This window comes from Ornithodoros turicata, chromosome 10 (genome assembly GCF_037126465.1).
Source record: "Ornithodoros turicata isolate Travis chromosome 10, ASM3712646v1, whole genome shotgun sequence".
Lineage (NCBI taxonomy): Eukaryota > Metazoa > Arthropoda > Arachnida > Ixodida > Argasidae > Ornithodoros > Ornithodoros turicata.
Genome location: NC_088210.1, coordinates 21,677,289 through 21,702,934, shown reverse-complemented (window position 1 = coordinate 21,702,934; position 25,646 = coordinate 21,677,289). Strand labels below are relative to the sequence as shown.

General features: G+C 45.3%; 1 protein-coding gene across 1 annotated transcript in view; it reads right to left on the bottom strand.

Moving 5' to 3' along the window:
• The window catches only part of LOC135371013 (dorsal-ventral patterning protein Sog-like), a 129,364-nt gene that overhangs the window by 50,557 nt on the left and 53,161 nt on the right, over positions 1-25,646 (bottom strand). The window contains exons 2-3 of the mRNA XM_064604983.1: positions 21,045-21,148; positions 7,257-7,383 (exon numbers count right to left, since the gene is read on the bottom strand). Coding sequence (XP_064461053.1) covers positions 7,257-7,383; positions 21,045-21,148 — 231 coding nt within the window. The remainder of the gene's footprint in view (positions 1-7,256; positions 7,384-21,044; positions 21,149-25,646) is intronic.

The window sequence follows — 25,646 nt, the reverse complement described above, 5'->3', positions numbered from 1 at the left end:
AACTTACATACATACATGAATATATATACAGACACACACACGTATACATACATACTAGATATGTTGAATATATGAACATATGTTGAATGGCGTTCAACAACCATCGTTAAATGTTAACCATACATCCGATGTCAGGGAGTTTATTCATATCTATGCATACGGGAATGAGGGCGCTCACGCGCCTCTCTTGTGTGATCGTCTCAAGTTTAGTACGCATCATTAAATAGAGGCGGAGTACACCGCTGAAGCCTCGTCGAAACCTCAGGGCAGACCAGAATCCTGCTTTGAGCATACCGCGCGTATCGCACGAACGCTAACCGTGTATTCACGAGCCCACAGAATACTCTAGTGGAAGAAAAAGCAGAAAAAAAGCAGCTCACAGAGCTGAAGTTCTGCCACGTCTTACGTTGAGCATTCGTACGCGCTGGAGCATCGAGAGTGGCGTACCGCACGCATAGCAGACGACACCATCGAGCCCTGTCGTCTGCTACGAAATATCTTGCGGCTGAGTGGTGGTACGATCGCGAAAACACATGACGTCGAGCGCCCACGTGGCAGCTGGAAGTTGTGAGGTTTTGCGCAACATCCACAGGAGTTTCGTGCTAAACGACAGCAAAAAGAAAGTATGCAATGAGAGCTTTGTAGTTGGCTTTTCGCAACCTTTAAGAAGCAGGCGAAGTATCAAAAACTACAGTGGTCACGTGTTCGAGTGACCCGTATAACGCTCCGTTGTTAAGCAGTATATTTGTCTCCCCCTGCTTTCTCGTTTGTGTTCATATAACACGGACCGCGGAAACGATCTGGCTGTATCCCTTCCCCAGTATACCAGACGCAACAACAACAACAATAAATGAAGGAGAAGTGATGATGACATGGGATGTTTCCCCGTGTACCAGACGCAAATGGCGAGCTGAGCCGCTCAATTTGCGTATCCATAGCGACACCCCCTGACTGACGTAAAGCTCCCCCAGCGGATGGTACAGAGAGGGACATTGAAGACGTTCCACGCGAAATGTAATAGCTATAAAACGCAGCCGGCAGTTATCCTTCAAGGACCATTTGGCGTGGTGACTGCAGTTACTATGTTTATCCTCCCAGGGCCCACCTCTACCAATACTCCCCAACAACGAGACGCCTTTCACGTTTTCTCAGAAGCGCTTTCTGTTCAGAGCCCAGACATGGATGAAACAGTCAGCGTTGACGACACTCGCACGACGACAGTATACGTATAGATGTAAGGAGGGATCAGATGTCAGATAAGTGATGGGAACCGCACTCCAGATACTGAGCCTCAAATTCTTTTGTTATGGTACCGAGGTGTTTCTACACTCTAAGAAAAAAGGGTGTGAAAAGGTGGCAACTTCTACAGTTACCACCTACACTCTTAAAAATGAACTTCACCATATAGCACGCTCCTAGCCAACCATCACCCCGAATGACAACGGCCTCGCTCTAGATTTGTTGAAAACGGGAGGAGGAGCCTATTTTGTGCCATTATGCACGGCACAAAATAGGCTCCTCCTCCCGTTTTCAACAAATCAGGGGCGAGAACGTTGTCATTCGGGATGATGGTTGGCTAGGAGCGTGCTATGTGGTGAAGTTCATTTCTAAGAGTGTAGGTCGACATCGCGTCTGATAAAGGGTGTAAACAAGTGGCAAAAGCAATTATCATATATCCAAATTGCTACGAAAAGGCGTACGCCCCCTCGCTCGACGAACCAGAAGCGGTCACCCTATCATTCATAGGTAAAAGGTAGAACTTTGCAGGCACAACATAATCGACAACTATTGCCTCCTGAAAGGTGTAACTACTCCACCCTTTTTTTCTGAGAGTGTACTGAAGGTACTTTCCTCGTTGGCTTCTGTTAGTAAATAGTGCTCGACGAGTTTACCTTCCAACGTACCCGGCGTGACCCCGTCGATAGACCTCTCCCTGTTTGTAAACAAATGACGTCATAGTGTTCGACAGCGCCACCAATTTGGTAGAGTTGAACTACGCTGTAAGCTAGGGGCAAACAAGGTCGCGCCCGAAAGCCACGGTCTTGAGGGGATTACTATGGTCCTTGAAAGGGACGCGACCTTCGGTCATACTTTTCTTTCAACAGGAAGCAACGAACAAGTGTCCATCCGTGAAACCCAGCCCTCCCCTTCAGATTTGTTTCCGTTTCAGTCTGTCTATCAACGTCATGATGACGTCTCTCGGGTAGAGGTCTATTCGATCCCCGTGGTCTATGCGATGAGTCCCCAGTATAGGCGACCTGTACAACGTTGCTATTCTTTCAGACTAGTGCACTGAGTACCCTGTGATTATATGGGTATACTAGTGAGACGTTCACTATTTCGAGTGGCGGCAGACAACCTACTGTTTGCACTGTGTAGATCTCAAGGATAGAATTGAGCGGGACGAAAAACAGGGTGTATATTGAAGGCTAAAGCAGGATGCAGCAAGCTGGTGTAATCTTGGCAGAGGCAACATAACCTTGAGTCTGAGGGCAACGACGACACTGGACGGACGAAGGAAGAACACAGAAGAACAAGTCAGAAGCGTGTGTTCGTTGAGTCGGTCGTGCGTGTGCCTTTATCCGTCCAGTCTGTTAACCTCTGCCAAGGGTGTTTATATGGCGTATTTGCGTTTGAGTGTTAGCTGGTGAAATACAATTTCACTGTAAAATACTCTATGAACTCGGAAGGGCACATATTGTCAGGCCCACAAATGACATGAGAGACTATATGGCAACACTCGTGAACGTCATCGCAACAGCTAAGGAAGTTTTTTTTTTACGTCGAGAAGACTTTATTTTGATTATGATGTTTCGGGTATCGTATCGTGATACACTCTTAAAAATGAGGTGGTGGTGGTAACGAAAGAGCTCGCCATTGTGGGCCATGCAGAAATGGGCAACGTCACGCCTGGGGAAACTTGTGTCCTGGGCCGACTTCTAAGAAAACTGTGCCGACATACGTGTGAAAGCGTCTGAGGAAAAATGAACTTCACCACATAGCACGATCCTAGCCAACCACCATCCCGAATGACAACGTTCTCGCCCCTGATTTGCTGAAAACGAGAGGAGGAGCCTATTTTGTGTTCATTATGCACGGCACAGAATAGGCTCCGCCTCCCGTTTTCAACAAATCAGGGGCGAAAACGTTGTCATTCGGGATGATGGTTGGCTAGGAGCGTGCTATGTGGTGAAGTTCATTTTTAAGAGTGTAGTCAACCGTCATCGCGAGTGACATCGTTCTTTCTTCTGATTTGCTGAAAACGGGGGGGAGGGGGGGGGGGCGTACGCAATTTCTGTCGCATTATGCAGCTCATAATTGCCACCCCCCTTCCCCCCGTTTTCATCAAATCAAGGGAGAAAACGTTGTCAATCGGGATGATAGTTGGCTAGGAGCGCGATATGCGGTGAAGCACTGTTTTTAGGGTGTAGGCACTACTCTATCCCAATGCTAGCGGCGAACTTGGCGAAAACATCATGCTAAGCTTCGCAGCGATGACAGAGGTCCTATACGGTGTCCAGGAAGAAGATCAGCAGCGCGCTCACTGAGCGCGAAACCTTTACGTAATGCATAAATGCATAACATTAACGTTACATAATGCATAATTACATAAAGCAGGCGACCACGTGCGCGACGAATACTGCATCTCGGGAAGACCTTCTGAGGAACGCCAGGCAGCGTTAATGTGTCTCCAGCAATAGACCTCTCCCTGTTTGTAAACAAATGACGTCATAGTGTTCGACAGCGCCACCAATTTGGTAGACTTCAACTACGTTCGAAGCTGGGGGGGGGGGGGGGCGAACAAGGTCCCGGCCGAAAGCCACGGTCTTGAGGGGATTACGATGGTCCCTGTAAAGGACGCGACCTTCGGTCCTACTCTTCTTTCAATAGAAGGCAGCGAACAAGTGCCCATTCGTGGAACCCAGCCTTACCCTACCGATTTGTTTCGGCTTCGGTCTGTCTACCAACGTCATTTCGAGGTCGATTCGTGCGGTGACAATAACATTTATTCTCCCGACCCTCCCCCCCCCCCCAAAAAAAAAAGAAAAAAAAGAAAAAAAGAAAAAAATTCGTTTCGTCCGAGATGCGGGTAAAGTATATGACTGGAATTAATCATCCTAAAATTTGGTTCTAATTAATTACGGCAAATAGGGGCGGCCGGGACCCGAAAGTACGCTTTTACAAAACACCGATGTTTTACAATGGACTACCTCCTCTCCTTCCCTTTGCTTGAGATGCCGCAGGCGCTGTGCGTGAATGCTGTCTCCAAATTCCCCCGCAGCGACCGGCAATTGTTTCTGACGGTCTCGCTCGCGGTCCACTCGAAATTAATTAGGCGCCTTTTTTCGCTCTCGCTCTCTCTCTCTACCCGCCCCGAATACTTGGTCGCCTCTGCGAATACATCCGAATGAATAGTGAGAGGAAATGCATCTTCAGTAAACGTCTTATAAGCCACAATTTGTCTTGATCGACATATGATGCTCTCGTTGAAAGGAACCGACGGAGGCGTTCGGAAGCGAATGCAAATGGGTGGTCCTTTTGCCGCATGGCAACAGGCGCTCCAACTTCACCCACAAAACACGCGGAAGATACAGAATGATATACCGTTAGCACACCTGAGTTGTGGAAAGCACGGTGCGTACGCCTTTTTGTGACAATTAGCATAACTGGATAAATGACACAAAAAACGCTACGCCCCTCGTTTTTTCAGCAAATTAGGGAGAGAGGACGATGTAATTCGGGATTACTCCTGACCATATTGCTATGAATGATTGGGGCCCCGCTTCTGATTCGAAGAGAGAGAGAGAGAGAGAGGGAGGGCTTACGCCTTTTTGTGCAATTTAGATACGCACTAAAAACTGAACTTCACCGCATAGCACGCTCTGCGCCAACCATTGCCACGGATGATAGGGTTATCGCTTCTGATTCGAGGAGAGAGGGAGGCGTACGCCTTTTTGTGTCAATTTGGATATATGATAATTGACACAAAAGAGCAAAAAGGCGTACGCCTCCTTCTCTCTTCGAATCAGAAGCGATAACCCTATCATTCGCGGCAATGGTTGGCGCAGGGCGTGCTATGCGGTGAAGTTCCGTTGTTAGAGTGTAGGAGCATGCACTCTTAAAAATGAACTACACCGCATAGCACGCTCCTAGCCAACCATCATCTCGAATGATATCGTTATCTGCCCTGATTTGTTGAAAACGGGAGGCGTACGCCGTTTTTGTGACAATTATGAACAGCATAAGTGTCACAGAAAAGGCGTACGCCTCCCGTTTTCAACAAATCAGGGCAGATAACGATATCATTCGAGATGATGGTTGGCTAGGAGCGCTACGCGGTGAAGTTCATTTTTAAGAGTGTGTTGTGCGGTGAGTGCATGATGCACTGAAGTACTCAAGGAAGCTCCCATGTTTTTGTCTGGTAGGTTGTGCTGCTAGAATTCACCCATATTTCTGAGCAAGAGGGATCGAGCACACCTTCCACTCCCCTACCCCATCACCCTCTTTCCCATCCCCTCGGTGCCCACCGAACCACCAACTTTCCAAGCAGGCTAGCAGCTCCTTGCCCAAATGTCCTCACGATACTGCCTTCTGTGTTTGTGACCTTCTGCTGCGGATCGCCTTATGGTTAGAAGATTCCGTTAAAAAATAAATAAATAAATAAAAATAATAAAAAAGAACTATAGCGATCCAATTTTCAATTGTGGGCCGACGACCAGGAATCCAACTGAATTGCCAGAGATTTGGAAGCGCATAAAGCCAGGCGCATGAGTGAGTTTCAAACGAGGTATAGCACGAAGAAGGGACGTGTAGTTCTGGTCGAAGAAATATCGACGGCCGTCTCTTGTGGGAGCCGATCGAGAGCCACACGTGTCAAAAGGGGCCTCGTATAAAACGGCAGATGGCACGGCGGGAATAAATCGATAGTTGCACAAACACGAAGAGTCTCGTCCTTCCATAACATACTTCCCTTTTTCGCCCTAAAAAGTCAACTATGTAATGATCGACGTTTATGTTCAACGTGAAGACGCGGAGCGACATTGCAAAATCAGAATTCGGCTCGTCGTTGTCAGAACACTGGGAAAACTTTCCTTCGACGCAATCGTTTTTTTATGAACAGAAATAGAAACGAATTAACTGACGAGTGAATTAAAACAAATTAATTAACGAGGAAATCAAAAACAAATTGATTTTATTATTAACGAGATAACAATAAAGATAATTAAGACGTAACTCACAAAAACCAAACGCTGTCGCTCTAGACTAAATCGCTGCCGCCTTGCTTGCTCGTGTTTTTTTTTTTTTTGAATCGCAATGTTCTCAAGGTCTGGCTCTAAAGCACACCCAAAGTGCCTGCTTGACTGTTTTCACACCCCATTACAAAAGCGCGGCGACGTTATGTCGATCTGCTCACCAGGGGAGCGGGAGGGCGCACGTTGCTTGGTTGCTTCTCCTGCGTACACCGTACCTGTGCAGTGAAAGCACCCTTTACAGGAGACCGTCAACGGGCGGACGGACAGACACGCGCTTCGTCTGACTTGACTCTTCACTTGTAGAACGCGTTCAGCATTTCAAAAATCGTACAGAGCTGTTCAACAGGTCTCTGATGTATTGGGGACTTACGTCACTAATACTAAATAAAAATTAAATCGATTACGTTAATCACGAAGAATTAAACAATGAAACCCGAAAAAATATGCATGGAAGTATGCACGTCTATCGGATCACTTGAGAATTCTCATGTAACCTTTTGGGGTAACGGTTTGGTGCGAGGATAAATCAATTAAATTAATGTAATAAATTTAATTTTGATCTCAATTAATTGTTACTTAGTAAAATAAAACGCATTAATAACATTAAATAAACTTAGTTAATCTAGTTATTAAAGATGAGTAATTAAATTTACTTATCTGTTAAGTTTTTATTCATCAAATTAAACGTGACCAAAGTAAATTATACGACCAAAACTTCGGGGACATCACCAATCGAGAGAGCTCCGCTTAATTTTTCTTAAAATGATGGAGGTGGACAAAAAAGGGCACGTTAAATAAAAAGTTGTCTTACTGAAACTTCGTTAATTAGTCTGTTGCTAATTATAGTTTCGAAGGGAGCACGGCTTCCCCATTGGGGAGTCAGCGATAAAATCTTTCGCAGACGAAACCTACTTCCATTTACTGTTCCATCCGGCCCCAGCTCAAGCATGCTTGGGACAAAGAGCATCTGCAACAATAACCATTACTGAGAAGTGTGTTTACCTTCTCCGGGACACGTCTTGCAGCACCGCTCGGGCAAGAGCACTGGCTCTTCGCAGCTGGGCTTCGGGCAATCGTTCTTGATGTTCTCGCATCGTACGCGGGCCACTATACGCTTCTTGCGATGCACCTACAGAAGAGCCAAAACAAACAAACGTCAAACAAACTGCGACGCCGTCCATATTACCGCGCGTTCAGTGCGCGCGCGCGCGTGTGTGTGCTATATATTGCAAGGAAAATATGGGAATAAAAGCAGTTTATTATGCGGTATATACATAAATGGTAAAGTTAAGATGGGAAAGTGCTACGCTATAAGGAAAAAAAAAAGAAAGAAGAAGAAGAAGGTGTAAACTACGAAGCAATTGCAACTTGCGCAGTAGAAATATGGAAGAAGAAATGCAACAAATATTTCTACTGTTCATGTTGTAAGGCACTTAGGTTTGTGTTATGTTTGTCTGTCTGTGTGTTCCAGCCTCAGAACAGTTACTTGACACCGTGCAACTACTTGTAGTCTCCTATACATAGCAGTTACTCCACAATGTAGTCCCGCGTCTCTCAAATTTACTCCCCATCGCGGTAAATAGTCTCTAAGCATCGGATACGTCACGACCTGCTTTATGGAGAGCAGGCCGTGCTGGTATACATTTTGTACAAGTTGCGGCAATCCATCTATAGTTTCTAAAATGACTAAAATTGATCCTTTTTTTCCCTTGGGGTGTAAAAGTTACCTTTTGGTATTTATTATCTTGCTCAGAGTAAAAATAATAATATAATATATTAATGATATAATAATTTAATATGGGTATAACACTGTTCACTACACTTGTACTATATTATTTATTGATTACTCTCAAAAGAGTACGCATGCCCAAAGAAGAAAACGGATGGCAGGATCGGCTCGTCGTTGTTGGCCACGCAGAAGTGGGCAACGTCACGACTGACGACCTGGGCCAACTTCTAAGGGAACTGTGCCGACAAAAGCGAAATCCATCGCATAGCACGCTCACGGTCAATCAGCGCTCAGTGATATCGTTCTGTCTTGTTATTGGCGAAAACGGAAGGCGTTCGTCTGTCCTGTAAGGCTTAACGTGTACGCAAGTACTGTAAGCACTTCTAAGTATCGCAAGTATTTGTAAGTATCACAAAATCGGCATACGTCCCTTCTCTTGTCGCTGGGTGCTCGCCTTTTTGTATCTATTAACGTACCGCATAAGTGCCACAAAAAAAAGCGTACGCCTCCCGTTTTCAATAAATAAGCGTCATTCAGGATAACGGTTGGCTCAGAGCATGTTTTGCGGTGAAGTTGTGCTTTTGGAGTGTATGACAGTATAAAGTGCGGTAACGTAGTAAACATATTTTCAAAGCGAACCCTCAAAGCCCACGTCTGTTCGTGCTTTATTTATTTTTATTAAACTCGGAGTTTAAAACAATCTCCATCCTGTCAGCAGCGTCTCGACTCTCGAGTGTCGACATGATCATTTTAACTCTTGCTGGAGTACACAGTAACCGCACGCATCACCGGGTTCCGAAAATATTTGCACCACTTCCAAAAGTGGCACGGCAGACGATAAATATCCCGAGGCGAGGAGTAATAAAAAAATAAAATAAATAAAAGAAGCTTATAACCAGCTCTGACAATTCTGGCCATCATGCCACGCAGATTCCGTTCGTTGTCGTCCCCCATTTGTATCGCCATCTTCGTGCAGTTCCCCATGAATTTTCCGCGAACACAGAGAGAATAACAACATGCTCTCCCACTTATATTCGTTTAGCCAAAACAGCAGACGCCACAAAAAAGAAACAACAACAACAATAACTAGAACGAAAGAGCACGCAAATTGCAACGTACCCGCGAACTTCCTCACGAATTTTTGCTAGCGTTTATGCCTCGATACTTTTTTTTCTCTCTCTCTCTCTCTTTCTCCCTTACCCGAAGCGAGGTGCGTCTTGCGGTTATAAAAAGGGGGTGCTTCACCACAGAAGGACATCCTTCCTTCAGGCTATACGAAAAGTGAGGGGCGGAAGAGGGCGACTCCGGTTGCCATGACGACGACGCTACCTCTTCCGCATCCCAGAGATTGTGTAGTCCTGGCGTTTGCCGCGAGGGGGATTGGGTGTCAACGGCGGTTCTTCCTCTGCACTTTGTACGTATTTTGTGGCAGGAAAATCTTCGTTTGACATTCCCTATACGCAGCTGCTCCACGTAAATTTAATTAAGCGCCAAAGTGAAGCCCCTGGATTGGATGAAAGGAAGAAGGGAGCGTTTGTTTGGGAGCGAGTTTTCACAAAGAGGAGCCGACCCTGTGCGGGCTAAACTTTTTGTTCCGGGGCGCTGATAAGGGAGATAAGCGTTAACGCCTGTCAATATTATTTTTTGCCGCCTCCACTGTTTTCCTCTGGGTGTAATCAACGTGGAAGGTGGGAGGCAGTGAACAACACACACACACAATGTTGCCTGGAATGACAAAAAGAAATAAAGGAGAAAAGCGCTGGAAAGTTGTACTTCCGCCACAGCAGTGCTTTCGGAAAATAAATTCTGAATTTTAAATTCTGTGTTACGCCGCGAAGCAACTGTGGCTATGAGCGGCGTACAGACTGGGACAGATGGAGAGAGGACAGCAGGAAGGAGTGGGGGCGGTTAATATGCGTCCTGGGCCGACTTCTGGGGGAACTGTGCCCACATTCCACTTCTACGAGTGACACAATGTCTGAGAGAAAGCGGTCATGTTTACTTTGCTAAGCTTCTTATACATGGTTTCCACTGAATTTTGGAACAGAAATTGGAAGGTCTTTCAGGTTCAGCCGTCATTTCGTCTGCCACGTAAGACAGAGTTTATGTCTAGTGTCTCAATATTTCACAAAAATATTTATAAGGTACAGGCACCACGTGAAAGAATACATAGGGATTGCACAGTAGTGATAAGGTCATATGCGTGACTTATGACTCCCGGATGTCATAGGACAGAAAAAAAAATAATATAACGGGGGTGCTGTCAATTTCTTGCTGCTGATTCCGGCCTATTGCAAAGAGCGCTGACTCAGTGTGGTTTCAAAACTATAGTTCTGACACTGACACTGACTTTGCACTACCAGCTCCACGAGACCAAGAAAAAGAGGCAATACCGAGGGTTTCCAGGCCTTGAAAATAGCATTTTCAAGTTCCAGGGTATGCAAGGTTTTCAAGGACCAGTGGGAACCGTGTTACAGCGTTCATATCAACGTGAACAACAACCTCTCCAGCAAATACGTGTTCCACACACTCTAAGAAGAACTGAGCAGATTCGGGAAGAAATTACAGCTTCTATAGTCACATCAGATTGCATTTACTCCTATTTATGGTCCACTGACCGTGAGATTTACTCCCCAGCACTGCAAATAGTTCCTAAATTTCTGCATAACGTTCCGCGCATCTTTTCCCGAAGAGGACTAATGGTTGCGACAATGTAAGTAGTCCCCAAAAGGGAGTAAAATTACTGCTTTCTTTGCAATACGCACGGCATGCAAACGAGTGAAAGTTACAATCAACACAAACAAACTAGAGTGCACGTCAGGCTTACACTCTGAAAAAAAAAAAGAAAAGAAGGAGTAATTTAGGCCTTTTGGGGACTAAATGCATTGCCACAAAAACTAGTTCCTTTTAAGGAGTAAATGCACCGGAGTAAAAGAATGTCACAGAGTGGGGTCTGCATTCCACGCTCTATTCTAAGAATCCCAGGCACATAATGGATGTGCATGAATGAAAATGCTTTGAATTAAACCGTCAATCATGATATGTCGAGTGATATAAAATCTTGCGACATGCATATAAGGCACAATTTCGCAAGAAACAACCTCTAACTATTTGTTTCCTCTGTGTGGGTGGAAACCTGCTAGTTTAGCTAAGTTATATAGCCTTGTTCCATCAGGTTCACGAAGAGCTCATATTTATGTAGACTATATTGTATTCAGGAGACCATCTGCGAAGTTCAGTGACTAGAGTCCTGAGGAGCAAATTTCAAGGTTAGGGAACTAAAATGGGGAGTAATTGCGATATTGGGGACTAGAAGCTGCAATTACTCCCTATTTCACTCCTCTTTTCCTTAGAGTGTACCCCAAATCGCAGTCAGTCAAAACAACTTACTCTCGTTTGTTTAACGCATAATTTGCGTTTTCCCGAATTTTTATCGTAGGATTAAAGCACTTTAACCAACGCAAATAAATTAGTTGATACTGTTACTAATTGAGCTCCACTTCATCAGTTACATGAACTCGATCGGTAGTCATCACAGTAAGTTCTACGCCGAAAATCTTGCGAACCTCTTGAACGGTGGGAGCCCACCCTAGTTTCATTTCTCACACTGCAAACACAGTTCAGATACGAGTGTTGTTGCGGCAGCTTCAACCCGTTCACACAGAGCATATACGTGCCGCGTGCGGACGGTTAACGCCCGCTTGCGACATCGTTAGCATGGTCGATATGCAACATATGGCGGCGTATAATGGTCAAACAAAAGCCTCGACACCTGCGTCTCGGGTAAGCGACAGAAATAAAATGACGAGAGCTGCCGACACTGCGCGAGTGAGCTTGTAGATGTCATACAAATGCATTTGCTTTGCGCTGTCGCCATTTAGGAATGTGATCGGTGCGTCAATGTTGGGGGGAAAAGGCGAAGAAACTACACGTGTGCGACGCCAATGTAACCCTGCTCTCCCGCCAACTGGAGAAGCCGGTCGGCACCTCATGCGAATTTCAAAATGCCACGTTTCTCCAATGCATGATAATAAAAAAATTAATAAAAAGAAATAAATAAAAAACAGTTTCGTAGAAACTCAAACAATTAAAAAAATGGCAACTTGGTGTGCGGGGTTGCCGAAGTTTGTTGTTGTCCAAGCACCTTGAACATACTGAACGGTTTAATCATTGCTGTTCAGAATATTTTATTAACATAATTATCTATGATGCCTTTGATAAAGTACCTCACTCTCTTCTTCTTAATAAACTGCGTAGCCTTAATGTCGATCACGAAGTTTTATCTTGGCTAATATCTTTCCTTACTGATCGAACACAGTACGTAACTGTTAAGGATTCGGACTCCCGGAGCCTCCCAGTAACATTCGGGGTTCCTCAAGGCTCTGTTCTTGGACCACTTCTTTATTTAATATACACCAATGACCTGCCTAGCTGTGCCTCCTCATCCGTCCGTCTATTCGCAGATGATTGCGTCATCTACCGCGAAATCACTAACAGCTCTGACAAAAATAACCTACAGACTGATCGAGCACAAATATTTGCCTGGTGTACTCAATGGGACATGGAGCTTAACCTCCATAAATGCAAACATATGCACGTGTCTAGACGGCAGCAAGATGTCAGCCATTGCTATACAGCAATAACCATATCCAGCTCCAGTCCGTAACCACATACAAATATTTAGGAATGTTACTAACGACTGACCTTTCTTGGAAATCCCACATTGAATATGTCACTAACCACGCCAACCGCACCCTCGGATATTTTAGAAGAAATTTTTCCATGGCTCCTGTAGATCTAAAGTTAACACTGTATAAGACTCTAGTTCGTCCCAAACTTAAATATGCATAATCTGTCTGGGACCCAACTCACTCCACATTAATCCTTCAACTTGAGAGCATTCAAAACCGCGCGGCTCGTTTTATCTTATCTAACTACAACAGAACAGCGAGTGTTACAGCTATGAAGGCTTCATTATCATTTGAACCTCTATCACTACGTCGGAAACGGAGGCGCCTCACTCTTTTTCACCTCACATTTATTTTCACAACACAATACTAAAAGAACATTTGCTCACTGCACACTGGTTTATCTCATCGCGTATTGATCATCAACATAAGGTGGGAATACCGCTCTGCAAGACCGATTTATTATCTAACCCTTTTGTACACCGAACAAGTTTGGACTGGAACCACCTTCCGTCTTCAGCCATATGTATTAATCCAACCAATTTTCAACTGTGTATTGCTAATTTCATATAACCACTCCCCTCTGTAGTGCTTGGGCCTGGGGGTATAAATAAATAAATAAATCTAATTACATAAGTAACTGCCCAGATTACACTTTGCTTTTATAACACAATAACAACGTAAATGTTCTACGTGCAGACTATCGTTAGAAGTATGTCAAACTGCTAAAAATATGTACAGTCTACCATAGCTATGTGTCATAATCATTCGCAACAATTCGCACGTATAAAAAGACGCTGGTAGAACACCGACTGACCACTTGTTTTTCGCATTGTCACGTTCTCCTTGTGATGTATTTCCTTGTTTCTCCTTGTATTTACCCACTTAACTCGCAAATTTCCCAGTTCATAGTCATCTCGTGCACTTGTTGTATTTACCCACTATAGACTGCTGTATAAGGGTCGATTCCTTCGGCAGGAATTCTTCTCTCATTTCCTCGTGATGTGAAATAAGAACGTACTAATACAAGATGCGATTTTCATTTTCATTTCATTTCATTTATTGGAACATTTGTAAAAAACCTGTACATCACAGGGTGGCCAAAAAGACTAGGGCACGACCCTTTATCACTCATCATTGATAGTTATATCAAAATCTAGCCGTAGAAAAACATATAAAGGAACATATACCCGAAATTCATGCACTGCACATTGGAAACAAATCAGCATAATCAGCTACACAATGCACCACGTATGCTTAGTGTCCTTAGGAAGGACAATGACACATCATTAACGTGCAAATTCAGTGCGGAAAACCTGTTTAGTATATGTGGAAGGCTATAGGTTAGCGACTGGCGTCCGTAATCTGTCCTCAACTTAGGAATCTGATGATCTTAGGAAGTGATTTTAGAAATAACTCGAACAAAACTGCAGTCCAACAATTGCCGAAGTTCCAGAAAGCGCACTGCAAGATTACGAGTGAGGCTTGAAATCTATCATTGCCCGAAACCCCCAGCACTGCAAAACGGCCGTCCCCCCCGCCCGCAGAAAGCTTCCGCACCACAAGCACTCCCGCGAACGCAACCGCTGCGAGACGCTCCGACGGCTGGCGCCACAGATGACATTTACCCTATACGAAGCCCACACATCTGAATTTGAAATCTTCCACTTGAGGTCATTTAAAGCGGTCCGCGCACATACGAGATAGGAGATGGAGGGAGTGGAGGGAGGAGGGGGCACGCATACCTCGAAACAAACTTTTCGGCCAACACCTCCTACTAGGCTCTAGTAGGAAAGACATCAGAGAAGGGGAACCGAATACGTAATAAGGAAGTTCCATTCATAAGGGTGGATTAAGAATAGAAAAAAGCGGTCCTTTCAGTAGGAGGAGGAGGAGGGAGACAGTCTTCTTGGACTGCTGCCGCCATTCAGATGTAAATGGACGATCCATGCACCGCCAAGCTTGTTCCCGACCGCGAACCAGTATACACCGTACTATGAAACACGGAATGGATCCGTTTCGAGCGAAGTGTTGAGGTGACGCAGAGCAAGACTGTCGCTAGCGATCGGGGAAATGAGGTGCGAAGAAAAGAGCCAGGAAGTTATATAGGGGCCGACGCGACGGTGCTTTGTGTGCACGGGGAACAATAGCTTCGAGTTGTGCGGTACAGAAGGAGAAAGTTTTCACGCCGCCGCTCGCTCGAGGATTGGATTGGATTGGATAGCGAATAAAATATGTGCCGTAAGCCGCGCTTCGTTTGGAAGAAGTAGGCTTCCAACTTGATTACCGCAAATAACTTTGGGGACAAAGTTTGGAGGAAAGACGCTACGAAAACCGAATGTCTCGGAAGTTCTCTTTGTTCCGGGCGGATGATAAGAACACTCATGGTTTAAAATGAAAGAAGTGATACTCTGAGGCTGGAACAACATAGAAGGGACAAATACATACAAGGCCTCGAGCGGCTGGTTTGTCCCTTCAGATGACGCACCCTGGAAGTCGCTATGAGAAGGAGTGTTAGCTTAGCTCAATTGGTAGAGCCCTGGACCGGTAATCCAGAAAATGTGGGTTCGAATCCTACAGCTGGCTAACCTTTTCAGTGACTTTCATCTTTCATTCATGGTTTGTCCCCCCCCCCCCCCCGGGTTGCAAAAATGGGTTGGCGGTCCTTGTTAGAGTTACGTAGTTACAGCTTGATGTATCATTGCCGACATACGTTTCAAGCTGATACGAGAAAGACAACCCTGTAGGGGGTGCACAGGAAAGAACGAGAAGGGGTGATGCCAAACATATGGGGAACGTTAGAGGGTGTGTGTGTGTGGGGGGGGGGGGGGAATCAGGATAGATGGCCGCGAACAGTGTATTCCCCCTTCGCTGCGAACGGGGGGAAAAACATTCTAATTCTTCGCTGGGACATTCCCACATGTCGTGCTAGCAGAGAAGCGGTTTATTTTGATGCAATCGCTTCGAGTTTGGTCGTCGTCTTTCCATTTTTTTTTTTTTTTTCGCCCTGGGTTCACTGAGGTCTACCTTGTCCTGTTTCCTTCGACTTTACTCGAGATGGGAAAAGAATTCCCTCGGAATTCGTATGCATATGGGGACCATCGCGGCTGGCAGCACACAACTGACGGGCAGGCAATCCCCAGGGCTGAATCGATGATTACCTCCTGCTCTTTCCTCCCCCCCCCCCCCTACGTATTTAAAGTGAGATAAAAGAACATTTTTCTCTCTTTTTGAATCCAAATTCTCAGGAAATATATTACTCTCCAACAACGAAGGAGGGAAAAAATGAAAGGTGGATGTATATGGGCCGCGCAAAGCGTCAACCCCCCCCCCCCCCCCTCCAGAACGGAAGAACGCAAACAAAAGAAAGAAAGGAAAAGTTAACTGCAAAAAAGAGGGACATTCTGCAGATCTTGGAATATCATAAAATAAATTTCGCTCCCTGTCCCCGTCGGATGGCCCCTGGGGGATCACGTGACAAGAAAGGAATATCTTCCGATTTTCCTATCTCGCACCGCCCGCGCCCCCTTGTGTTCAATACTCATTTACATAACAAAGAAGATCACTCCAGCGAGCCGACACCATCCCCGCAGATAGCACACTGCGGGACGCGAAAAATATAGAAGGCATGGCGACAACAACAACGCAAAAAAAAAAAAAAAAAACCTGAAACGAAAAGGGTCACTCTGGTAAGGTCACGTGACAGCCATCACTCGCGAAGGGGGAATGAGGGGAGGAGGGAGGCAGGAGAAAAGATCAAAGGCAATTCCCGCCACTGGTGGGACCTTCGCAGTGGATAAATCTCTCACTGATGGGGATTACAGGGCCCGGCCGGAAATACACGACATTACACCTTGACACTTTTTGCCGCTATTTCCTTCGCTGTATGTGTCACACGCTAACAAGAGCCCCGTTGTCGTGCATACGAAAAAGAAGAAGAAGAAGAAGAAAAAAAAAAAGAACCCGAAAAAGTCACTCACGGTTCACGACGGAACGGGAAAGGAAAGAAGGAAATGAGAGGGGGAGGGTACATTAGTGGCACCTTTTTTTTTTTAATTACGTGTTAGCGCCGCGAAGTAACTGTGGCTATAAGCGGCGTACAGACGTGGACAGATGGAGAGAGGACAGCAGGAAGGAGTGGGGGACAGTGGGGGTTAGTATGCGTCCTGGGCCGACTTCATGGGGAAGTGTGCCGACAGTCGTCTGGAAAGAGTTCGGAAAACCCAGGGAAAACTTTAGACAGCACAGCCGGTGACAGGATTCAGGCACCTTTCACAACCTGAATAGTGTAAAATACTGCTAACAACAACAACAAAAAAGAAAATAATAATGATAAATTAAAAAAAAAAAACAGCGATGGTGCAAAGATCCTCTCGGTATGTATAATGTCTTCACTCTGTCTGCAGAAAGACGACTTCACTACAAGGCTCGGTTACGATAACACAACGCGATTGGACAGAATCGCGTGAAGAGTTGCGTAGTAACGTGATACGAGCTGTCTAAATCAATCGCTTACCAGTATTTTCTTTTTCATCTTTATCGTTTGCGATACCTATCATAGATCATATCACGCAATACATATCGGTGTTGGTAGAATAATCAGTTTGCGAGAAGCGGATCTCTCGATGACAAGTCACTCTAAAAGTCTTATAGCGGGACTGCTTTTTTTGGTGAGACTGCATTCTCGGATGTTTAGCTCGAAATATCGTCGTTATCGTCATCTGACATCAGATATTCACAAAAAAAAAAAAAAGGAAAGTGAGCTACCCACATCGAAGTCTGCTCCGACCCACTGTCGTTGAAATAAGGGTGATCAGGCAAGCGAGCTTGCGAAGGTTCGACGAAGGCATACCTTGAGCTTGAGGGAACGATAACACACGAAGAAGTAGACAAGACGAGGCTCAGACAAGACAGGCTGTCGTTGTTTGTCGGACACCATGTACTAATATAGCGGTATGTGCACACCACGCTTTCTGTGGTAAACGGGTTAAGTTTATGTAACAAAACCTGTCTTAACTCGCCACATGTTTTTTTTTTTTCCTTTTAGACTTTTTAACGTGGCTTGCTTGCTTAAGGGCACGCCCTAAACATTTGCAGATATACAACTATAGATAAGAAACCAAACGTACTAATCGAGTTTCTGTGACAGGCTCAACTCCTGACCCTTTTCCCAGTGATTTCCGATTATCATTCTTGATCTTAATGCTGCAAGGCACATACCAGATGTCGCGTGAATGTTGCTCTTACTGAACTGCGAGGCTGACCTCACCACATTGCGGGAGCCTTTTCTTTTTTCTTTTTTCGAACGCAGTTCACGAGGATAAGTCAGGGATATGATCTGAATATTATCACCCTCTCGCTACGCGGACAGTCAGCATCCTCCTCACCATAAACGTCACTATCAGGAAGATATAGACTTTTTTGTTTTCTTTACTTCCTTTTTTCTTTTGCAATAGCCAGTATTAATATAGGTCGGAAATTGTTAAGGTTAACGGTTCTGAAACCACGATAAGCAAATCGTCTTATTCCTCTGAAGTGGTTGACATCACGCTGCTTATCTTACATGCTCACGTTATCGTATAGAGCGATATATCCGATACACATAGGGAGTTCTAGTGCATCCTGAGCAGTTACTTGTGTACTTAGATAATTATGTTAAATAAAATATTCTGAACAGTATATTGCGCTCTACTTCTTTCAACTCACTGACATATCACCTTGCTGATCTTGGATTTGACAGCGCCTCCTGTCGTATCGTTTTCGTCGAGTGGTTCCCCATCTATTCAAACTCCCAAAATTGTATCGATGACGTAGCATATCGAAGCCTAATCGAAGCGAGTTCGAGATGACTCTCGCAATATAACGAAGTGAAAATCGATATGACGTCTTGCCATGAGAGTCGCATCCTGAAAAAGCTGACTCAGGTTCGGCGCTTCCTCCCGAACGTGGTCGAAAGGATGACCTCGAGGGTTAAGTTAAATCATCCATTCACCTTGAGGTGTTTAGCTGTATTTGCACCGTCGGCGAGAAGTTTCGTTCTTTTGGAACGCCCCTCCTGGGCCACCAAGGGCGTTATAAGCCGCCAGTGGAAAAAGTGTGATGGCGCCAGATACAAGTGACGCTTCACCTAAAGCATGTTACACGCGGAGGAATATTCTTAGAAATTGTCGCGGAGTCATGGAATCCCGCCTGCTGAGATTCTGCAGGCGCGATCCAGTCACAGTGTCTCTCACCCTTTCCCTCAAGCATGATCAACGTTGGCTGTGGCTTACTCATAGACCAGATTTCGCGAGGCGATTTTTTTTTTTTTTTTTTGCAAGAACATTTCATCGCGGCAAAGGGGATCAACTACTCTGAGAGTAGTTCAGCGTGTGCGTGCGTGCGTGGGATGGGGGGTATGTACTATACTCGGCAAGACAGTTCCAGTTTCAATCGAATCATAAAACCTCGTTTGAGTGTTGCAATACAAGTACAGGTCAAAAAGCGTCCTGACTGGATTGATAAAAAAAAAAAAAAAGAAAGTGAAATACGTGCAAATTTTAAACATATTCACCATTGAAGTAGTCTCCTTCGAATACCACACGCTTACCCCAGCACTGTCCGAAACGTTTTCGGAGGCCTTCTTTGGAAACAGCGAAGAGCTGTTTCGTTCATTTAAATATCCCAAAGGTGCTCAAATTTTTGCCCCTTCAACTGAATTTGTTTTTGGGAAGAGGAAAAAAAAAGAAAAACACACACACACAGCAGGGCGACTGGAGAACTGTGAAAAAATATAAATAAAAGTACAGTTGGAAGAAAAAAAGATTTCAGGATGCTCGAAACATGGAAACGAATATGACGAGACAGCTGTATTTGCTATTTCAATAAAAAGAAGAAAAAAACTTCGAAAAACTTTTCGGTGGAAACCGCGCTGGACGAAGCGTGTAGTCTCCGAAAGGGACTACACCTCGATGGTGACTAAGTTTCGAATTTGTAAGAATTTTACTATTTTTTAAATATAAATCCAGTCACGATAACCTTTAATTAGATCCCGTATATGTTCGTGGCTTCAATTTGCACATAAACCCACAAAGAAATTTCTTACGAATCAGAAAGTCGACCCCTTGATCCGCGAAAGCTGCAAACTATTCCGTCAGAGCGTAGTATAAGAGAAGAAAGATCCTGGTCACGCCATGGGTGTGAAAGGCACAGCGGCTAGTAAGCAATAGGGGAGAAGAAATCGTGACCTCTCGTCCAGCATCGCAAGCGTGACACTGTGTGGTTATCGAAGAGCGGGATCAAATCGCCGATGCACACATCGCACAGCGCTGCAGTGCAGCAAAGTAACAAAGTGGTCAAATTGTATATATTCTTCCATCATGCCTGACCTTGCACATGTTAAAGGGCGTGGCTGGCCAGGCGATTCATCACATAGCGTCACCACCCGTGGACTGCATAAAAGGGCCCGCTAAGGGGAGGCCGGAACTCGAACGTTTTCCTTTGAAAGCGTCCAACGAACAACAGGTCACCTCGATACAACTAGCACTCCATATGTCAGACATAAAACAATGATTGTGCTTTACGAATGGGTTCCCAGTGTTGCAAAAGCTGAAGCCCATTCCTGGTTATACTTCTTTTGCTCTTTCTTTTCTTCACTCGAAGGCACTGAATGACGTCCATGAGGAAACGGAATAACATAAAGGAATGAAACTGTTGTTACTGTTTTACAGTTATTGTTTGGAGATATGCATGTATGTATATATAAGTACGTATATTGAATATACTCTGAACAGAAAAAAAAAAGAAAGAAAGAAAGGTGAAATATTGGATCACTTAAAGGTACCCCATTAAAGCAGTAAGGAATCAATTCGATAGCCGGTGCCCTCAGTAGTCCGACGTCACAATTTTCGTACCAAATGCACTCCTAGTTTATTTTATTTTCCTTTTTTGTTTAGAAAAAAAAAAAAAGAAACTGAAAATGATGGGCAACACTATGTCGAAGCGGTCACCAACCGCGGGTTTGCGACATTGTATGCGTCTTCTACGCACTGATGGGTCTAAAACGAAAGAAGTTGGCTATGTGTCGGCTACGTATCCATCAGAAGCGGCAAGTCAGTCGGGAATATATATCACTGTTGCTCGACGACTTGGAGATCATTCCCCGCAAGACGTCGCCCCGACTCGTTTTTCCTGAATTTTACTAACGAATTAAAAATATTAGGTGTTGTTCGCTGTCACATTTGTTACTTGTAGCGCTGTGTTTACAAGCAACAAGCTGTTAAATACGCCTATACGTCAACATGAACTGCCCGTCTGATCGACCAACATAACATCAACAGGTGACAGGTGAGCTTCACGTGTCCTGTACTGATGAAGAACGTGCGATAAACTCACCGCAGTGCACTCGCACCGGACGCAGAAGAGTACGCCAAAAGGAGGCCCCAGGTCCGGACGCCATCTTTCTTCTAACTCGTACGTCTGGTTCCCAAACTGGCAGTCTGCGCAAAAATAATCATCCTTATATAGCCGTCGTTAAGACCACACAGCTGGAATTTAACACAGCATATTATTGCGATATAAAGGCCCAAGCACTACGAACACCTAAAGGCATCACGGATAACCACTGATAGCTTTATAGGGCAACGTCGGCTAGACTAAACAAGGCTTGATCGCTAATCAACGTGTCGGGGCCACGACCTGCTAGATTATAACGACCATGTCATATAGGCGCCTCTTAACAGCGCCGCATTTGGAAGCCAGAGGTGGTGCTACCCATCGGCCCGGTTCTTCCTCAATTTCTGCAATACTTTGTAGTTCAGCTTTCCTTAGTATTTTTGTACAAACGGTGGATGTCCCACGAGAGATGCTTCTTTCTAAAGTTGGTTATCATCATCATTCTACGCGTTTTTATAGGAGCTGTTGCTGTCGTCTGCTACGGTAGTCGTACGGCCGCTTCTGCGCGTTCAAAATTCAAGTTTCCATTGTCCAATCATGATGTAGATCTCGCGGGACGATGACTAGCGCCCCTAGCGGATCAAGCGGACGGGCTCCTCATAGGGGTTGCCGATTATGACATGGCCGTTATAATCTAGTAGGTCGTGGTCAGGGCAACACGACCTATTGCAGAACAAAGTCTGATGACGTAATCATGAAGAGTCCGCCAATCACGACTGTTCTTAGACGACCGTAGCTATGGACATCCCATGCAGACGAAATCCCGACTCTATCCGTGTATTCATATGCGCGACATTCCCCAAAATACTCCAATGGAAGACGCGAAAAACGTCATAGCTTTCTGCTGTCACGTGTGCGCGAGAGTTCAACGTCATGTATTTTCGTACACTGTTAACCGTGGGGAATATTCTGCGGCGCTACCATACGATATTTCGTAGCAGACGACAGAAAAATACCCAGAACTCGCCGAACTCGCTAAGAAACTCGAAAAGAACTCGCCGCTCAGCTATGCCTTCAGCGGTCCTAGTCAACGAGCCACATAGGGAGCCGCTGGTTAGCCACAGACTCGTTTGCCTTCGAAATCGTAGGCGACGACTGGCTGAAGCAGACGACACCGACATTCTACGCGTTCATGTAGCGAAGGAGGGGGAGGACATATCGAGCGAGCCTTCTTTAAACTCGAAGGCGTCGTCCAGGTTCGTCGTCGCGGATGCCAGGACAATGTTTGAAACTGCTGTAACAAAAAACTACTGCCGTTCCAAGACCACGAAGAACGCTGAAAGCCGAAGCGCGGAACGAAACTCTAGATGCCGTTGTTTGCTCCGTTTTCATTTAACGTCGGTTCTCGGCGCTGCTTTGATGTGGGACAAGCAGGTTCTCGGGCAACGTCATCTTTGGACCCGTCAGTCAGAAAGAAGGAAGCAGGACTTTCGTGAAAGCGGTTTGTCAGACTTCAAGGTGTTGGTGTTGCATGTATTCCAGGATACGTCTAATCCGGAAGATATATGTACTTACTTGCTGTTAAAGAAACATCAGTTGACGCCCTCTTCTCAGGCTCCCTCTTTTTCAATATGCTTGACAACACGATGGCCAATGGGTGCTCACGCGTTTATGGCGGCAGCATGCCGCCTTGTCTCACTTTCTCTCCCCCCTCTCTCTCTATCTCTCTCTCTTTGACCCTTTCTTCTATTATTTTTGCTGTTCTCCGAGGATTCTGCGCAGTATTTGTGGGCCCAGGTCCCTCTAATTTGATATCCGAGAGGATCGCTAACAACACCGACTAATGATTACGTTGGAAGTGTAGAAAGTGTGAGGGTATAGCGCTCTGTATAATTGAACGCTCAGTATCCCGCGAAAACCGGTTGTATCGCTAATTACCCACAGAAAGGCGCACAACAGACGCGCTTCTAACAGAAGAGAGAATTACCACGTGGGATATTGATAACGTAATTTCAGTTACAATGTCTCACCGTCACCAATTCCCACGTATATTACTGACAGACCCTTCGGTTGTATACTAGCGACATGACCGAGCGGTTTAAGGCGTCCCGATTGTTGGTCGGGACTGGGAGGTGGTGGGTTCGAATCTTACCACCGGCTGTGCTGTCTAAGGTTTTCCGTGGGTTTTCCGAAGACTTTCCAGGCGAATGTCGGCTCAGTTCCCCCTGAGGTCGGCCCAGGACGCATACTAACCCCCCCTGTCACCCACTCCTTCCTGCTGTCCTTTCTCCATCTGTACACATTTATACGCCGCGTATAGCCATAGTTGCTTCGCGGCGTTAACAACGAATAAAGAAAAAAAAAGACCATTCGGTTGCGAATCTTTTCCGTTTCATTTATGGTGGTATATTTCGTGTCGGCGAATTAAAAACTACCCGAGCTGTCCTCTCACAAAGGGATGATGAGAGAATGGTGAGACATGGTAGACACGTCAGAGATGGTGAAAGGACGGTATCTGTGATCTCTCGACAGAATGTAGATACACATCAAGATGTACCCGATGCGGTGAAACGGGAAACAAGGAATGTGAAGAGGCCGAATATAGAAATGTTGGAGAAAATAGCTAAATAAATAGTATTTCACCACTTCTTTCGCGCCTTTACCAGTTACTGCTAGCTATATAGACCTCCTGGACCGGCAGTCGAACAAGTCACGCAGGTCTTCGAGACATATTGTTATAGAAATTGTAGTTCACACGAAAACCCCTGTATGTCACCACGCGTTCAGTATCTACGGCTGTATTGCTTAAAACATAATTAGCTAATAAATAGTGTCATAGTTTTCACACAAACGCTTTGAGATACCATTACAATCATCCAGGGATTCAGAGATTTTGTTTACAATATAGCGTCCGCGTTTCAAGATTTCCGGTAACCACAGAACATGCAGCAGCGTCGTTAGTAGGATGCCTTTCTGAGAGTAATTGTACCCTCCAAAAAAAGGGGGGGGATATAGGTTTATTGCAAAACAAAAAAACAAAAAAAAAGCCACGAAAAAGGGGAAAGGTTAGCCTGGCTCCAGCAGCCGACTTGCTATTCCCGCTTACAAAAAAGGAAAAATAAAAAGAAGAAAAAAGAAAGACAAAAAGGAGTGATATATGTGTCAAGGGTGTACTCCCCAAAAAGGAGTTACCGTACACCCTTTTCTTAAAAAAGAGTGTGGTTAGGATGATCGCATTCGACGCCGAGACTGGGAGGTGACGCGGGTTCGAAACCCCGCACCGTCTGTGCAGTCTGAGGTTTTCCCTGGGTTTTCCAGCAGATTTTCCAGACGAATGTCCGCACAGTTCCCCCTGAAGGCGGCCCAGGACGCATATATTAAACCCCCACCCCATGCACTCCTTCCTGCTGTACTTTCTCCATCCGGACACGTTCTATACGCTGCTCATAGCCACAGTTACTTCGAGGCGCTCGCACAAAGTTCAAAACATAAAAAAATTAAATAAAGAGGCAACTAAAGATGTGAATACCACGAAAGAGGGATAAACTGACGAAAAAGGAATGATAAAGATCGGGCGGTGGATCAATACGTGTGCCAACCACGACAACATATACGGTCTGTTACTGCCTGCGTATAGAAGCAGTAACGAGAAGGAATTTCGCACAGGAAAAGGCAATTTCTTCGCACTACTCTTCGTATAGCACAGATGGGACGTATTAGCATACAAGGTGAGGGAGCGCGAGCACTGCGCCGTCCGTTTCTTCCTTGCCTGTGAGAGAGAGAGAGAGTCTGAGGATCCATTTCGAAGCTGAAGGAGATCGCGTAACGAACCCTTGCTCATATTTCTTTTTGAAGGATCTTATGGCCTCGTCACACGGGAAATTGAATGTCACTTTCAGCGAATGACATTCACACCGAATGTCATCCGTTCGCTGCCACACATAATGACACTACACGAAAATGGCATATTCGTACTGAACGAATCTGGGGAGCTCATTCGCTTTCGCCCAGGCACGAATTGCGTGCTCTCGATGGCAGACGTGCAAGGAAAAAAGGGGAACGTCAAATGGTAAAAAGACGGGGGGAATTGCAAAGAAAAAGTAATCGACCGACGTGTATTTTACGGGTTCGCTCATTTTTTACGTTAAAAAGGACGACTTGACACTTTTCGAAGTACCATCTATCCTAGTTAACTTCAGCGGCCGACAGAACGATACCGTGGTAAGTGCCGGGTATACGCCGTTTTCTGACAATTATAGCGAGAAGAAATCTTTGCCCCTTTTACGTAAGTGTCACAAAAGGGAGTACGCCCCCCCCCCCCGTTTTCAACGAAACAGAGGAGAGAACGATGCCATTCGGGATGACTGCATGTGCCACATGTCATCGTGCTACTACTTGGGAATAGCTCGCATAGCAAGGGCGACAAGAAGTGAGCGTTGTATGGAGACTCACGAGAGCAAGGTGACGCCAGCTGGCTTGCGAACAAAGAGAAAGGTATTCAATTGCATCATTCACAGCCAAGGCAATGGGACACAAGGACGGCTCAAAGGCCAAGGATAAAGTTCGCTGAACGCCTCGATGTTTCTACTCAAACCTTTTTCA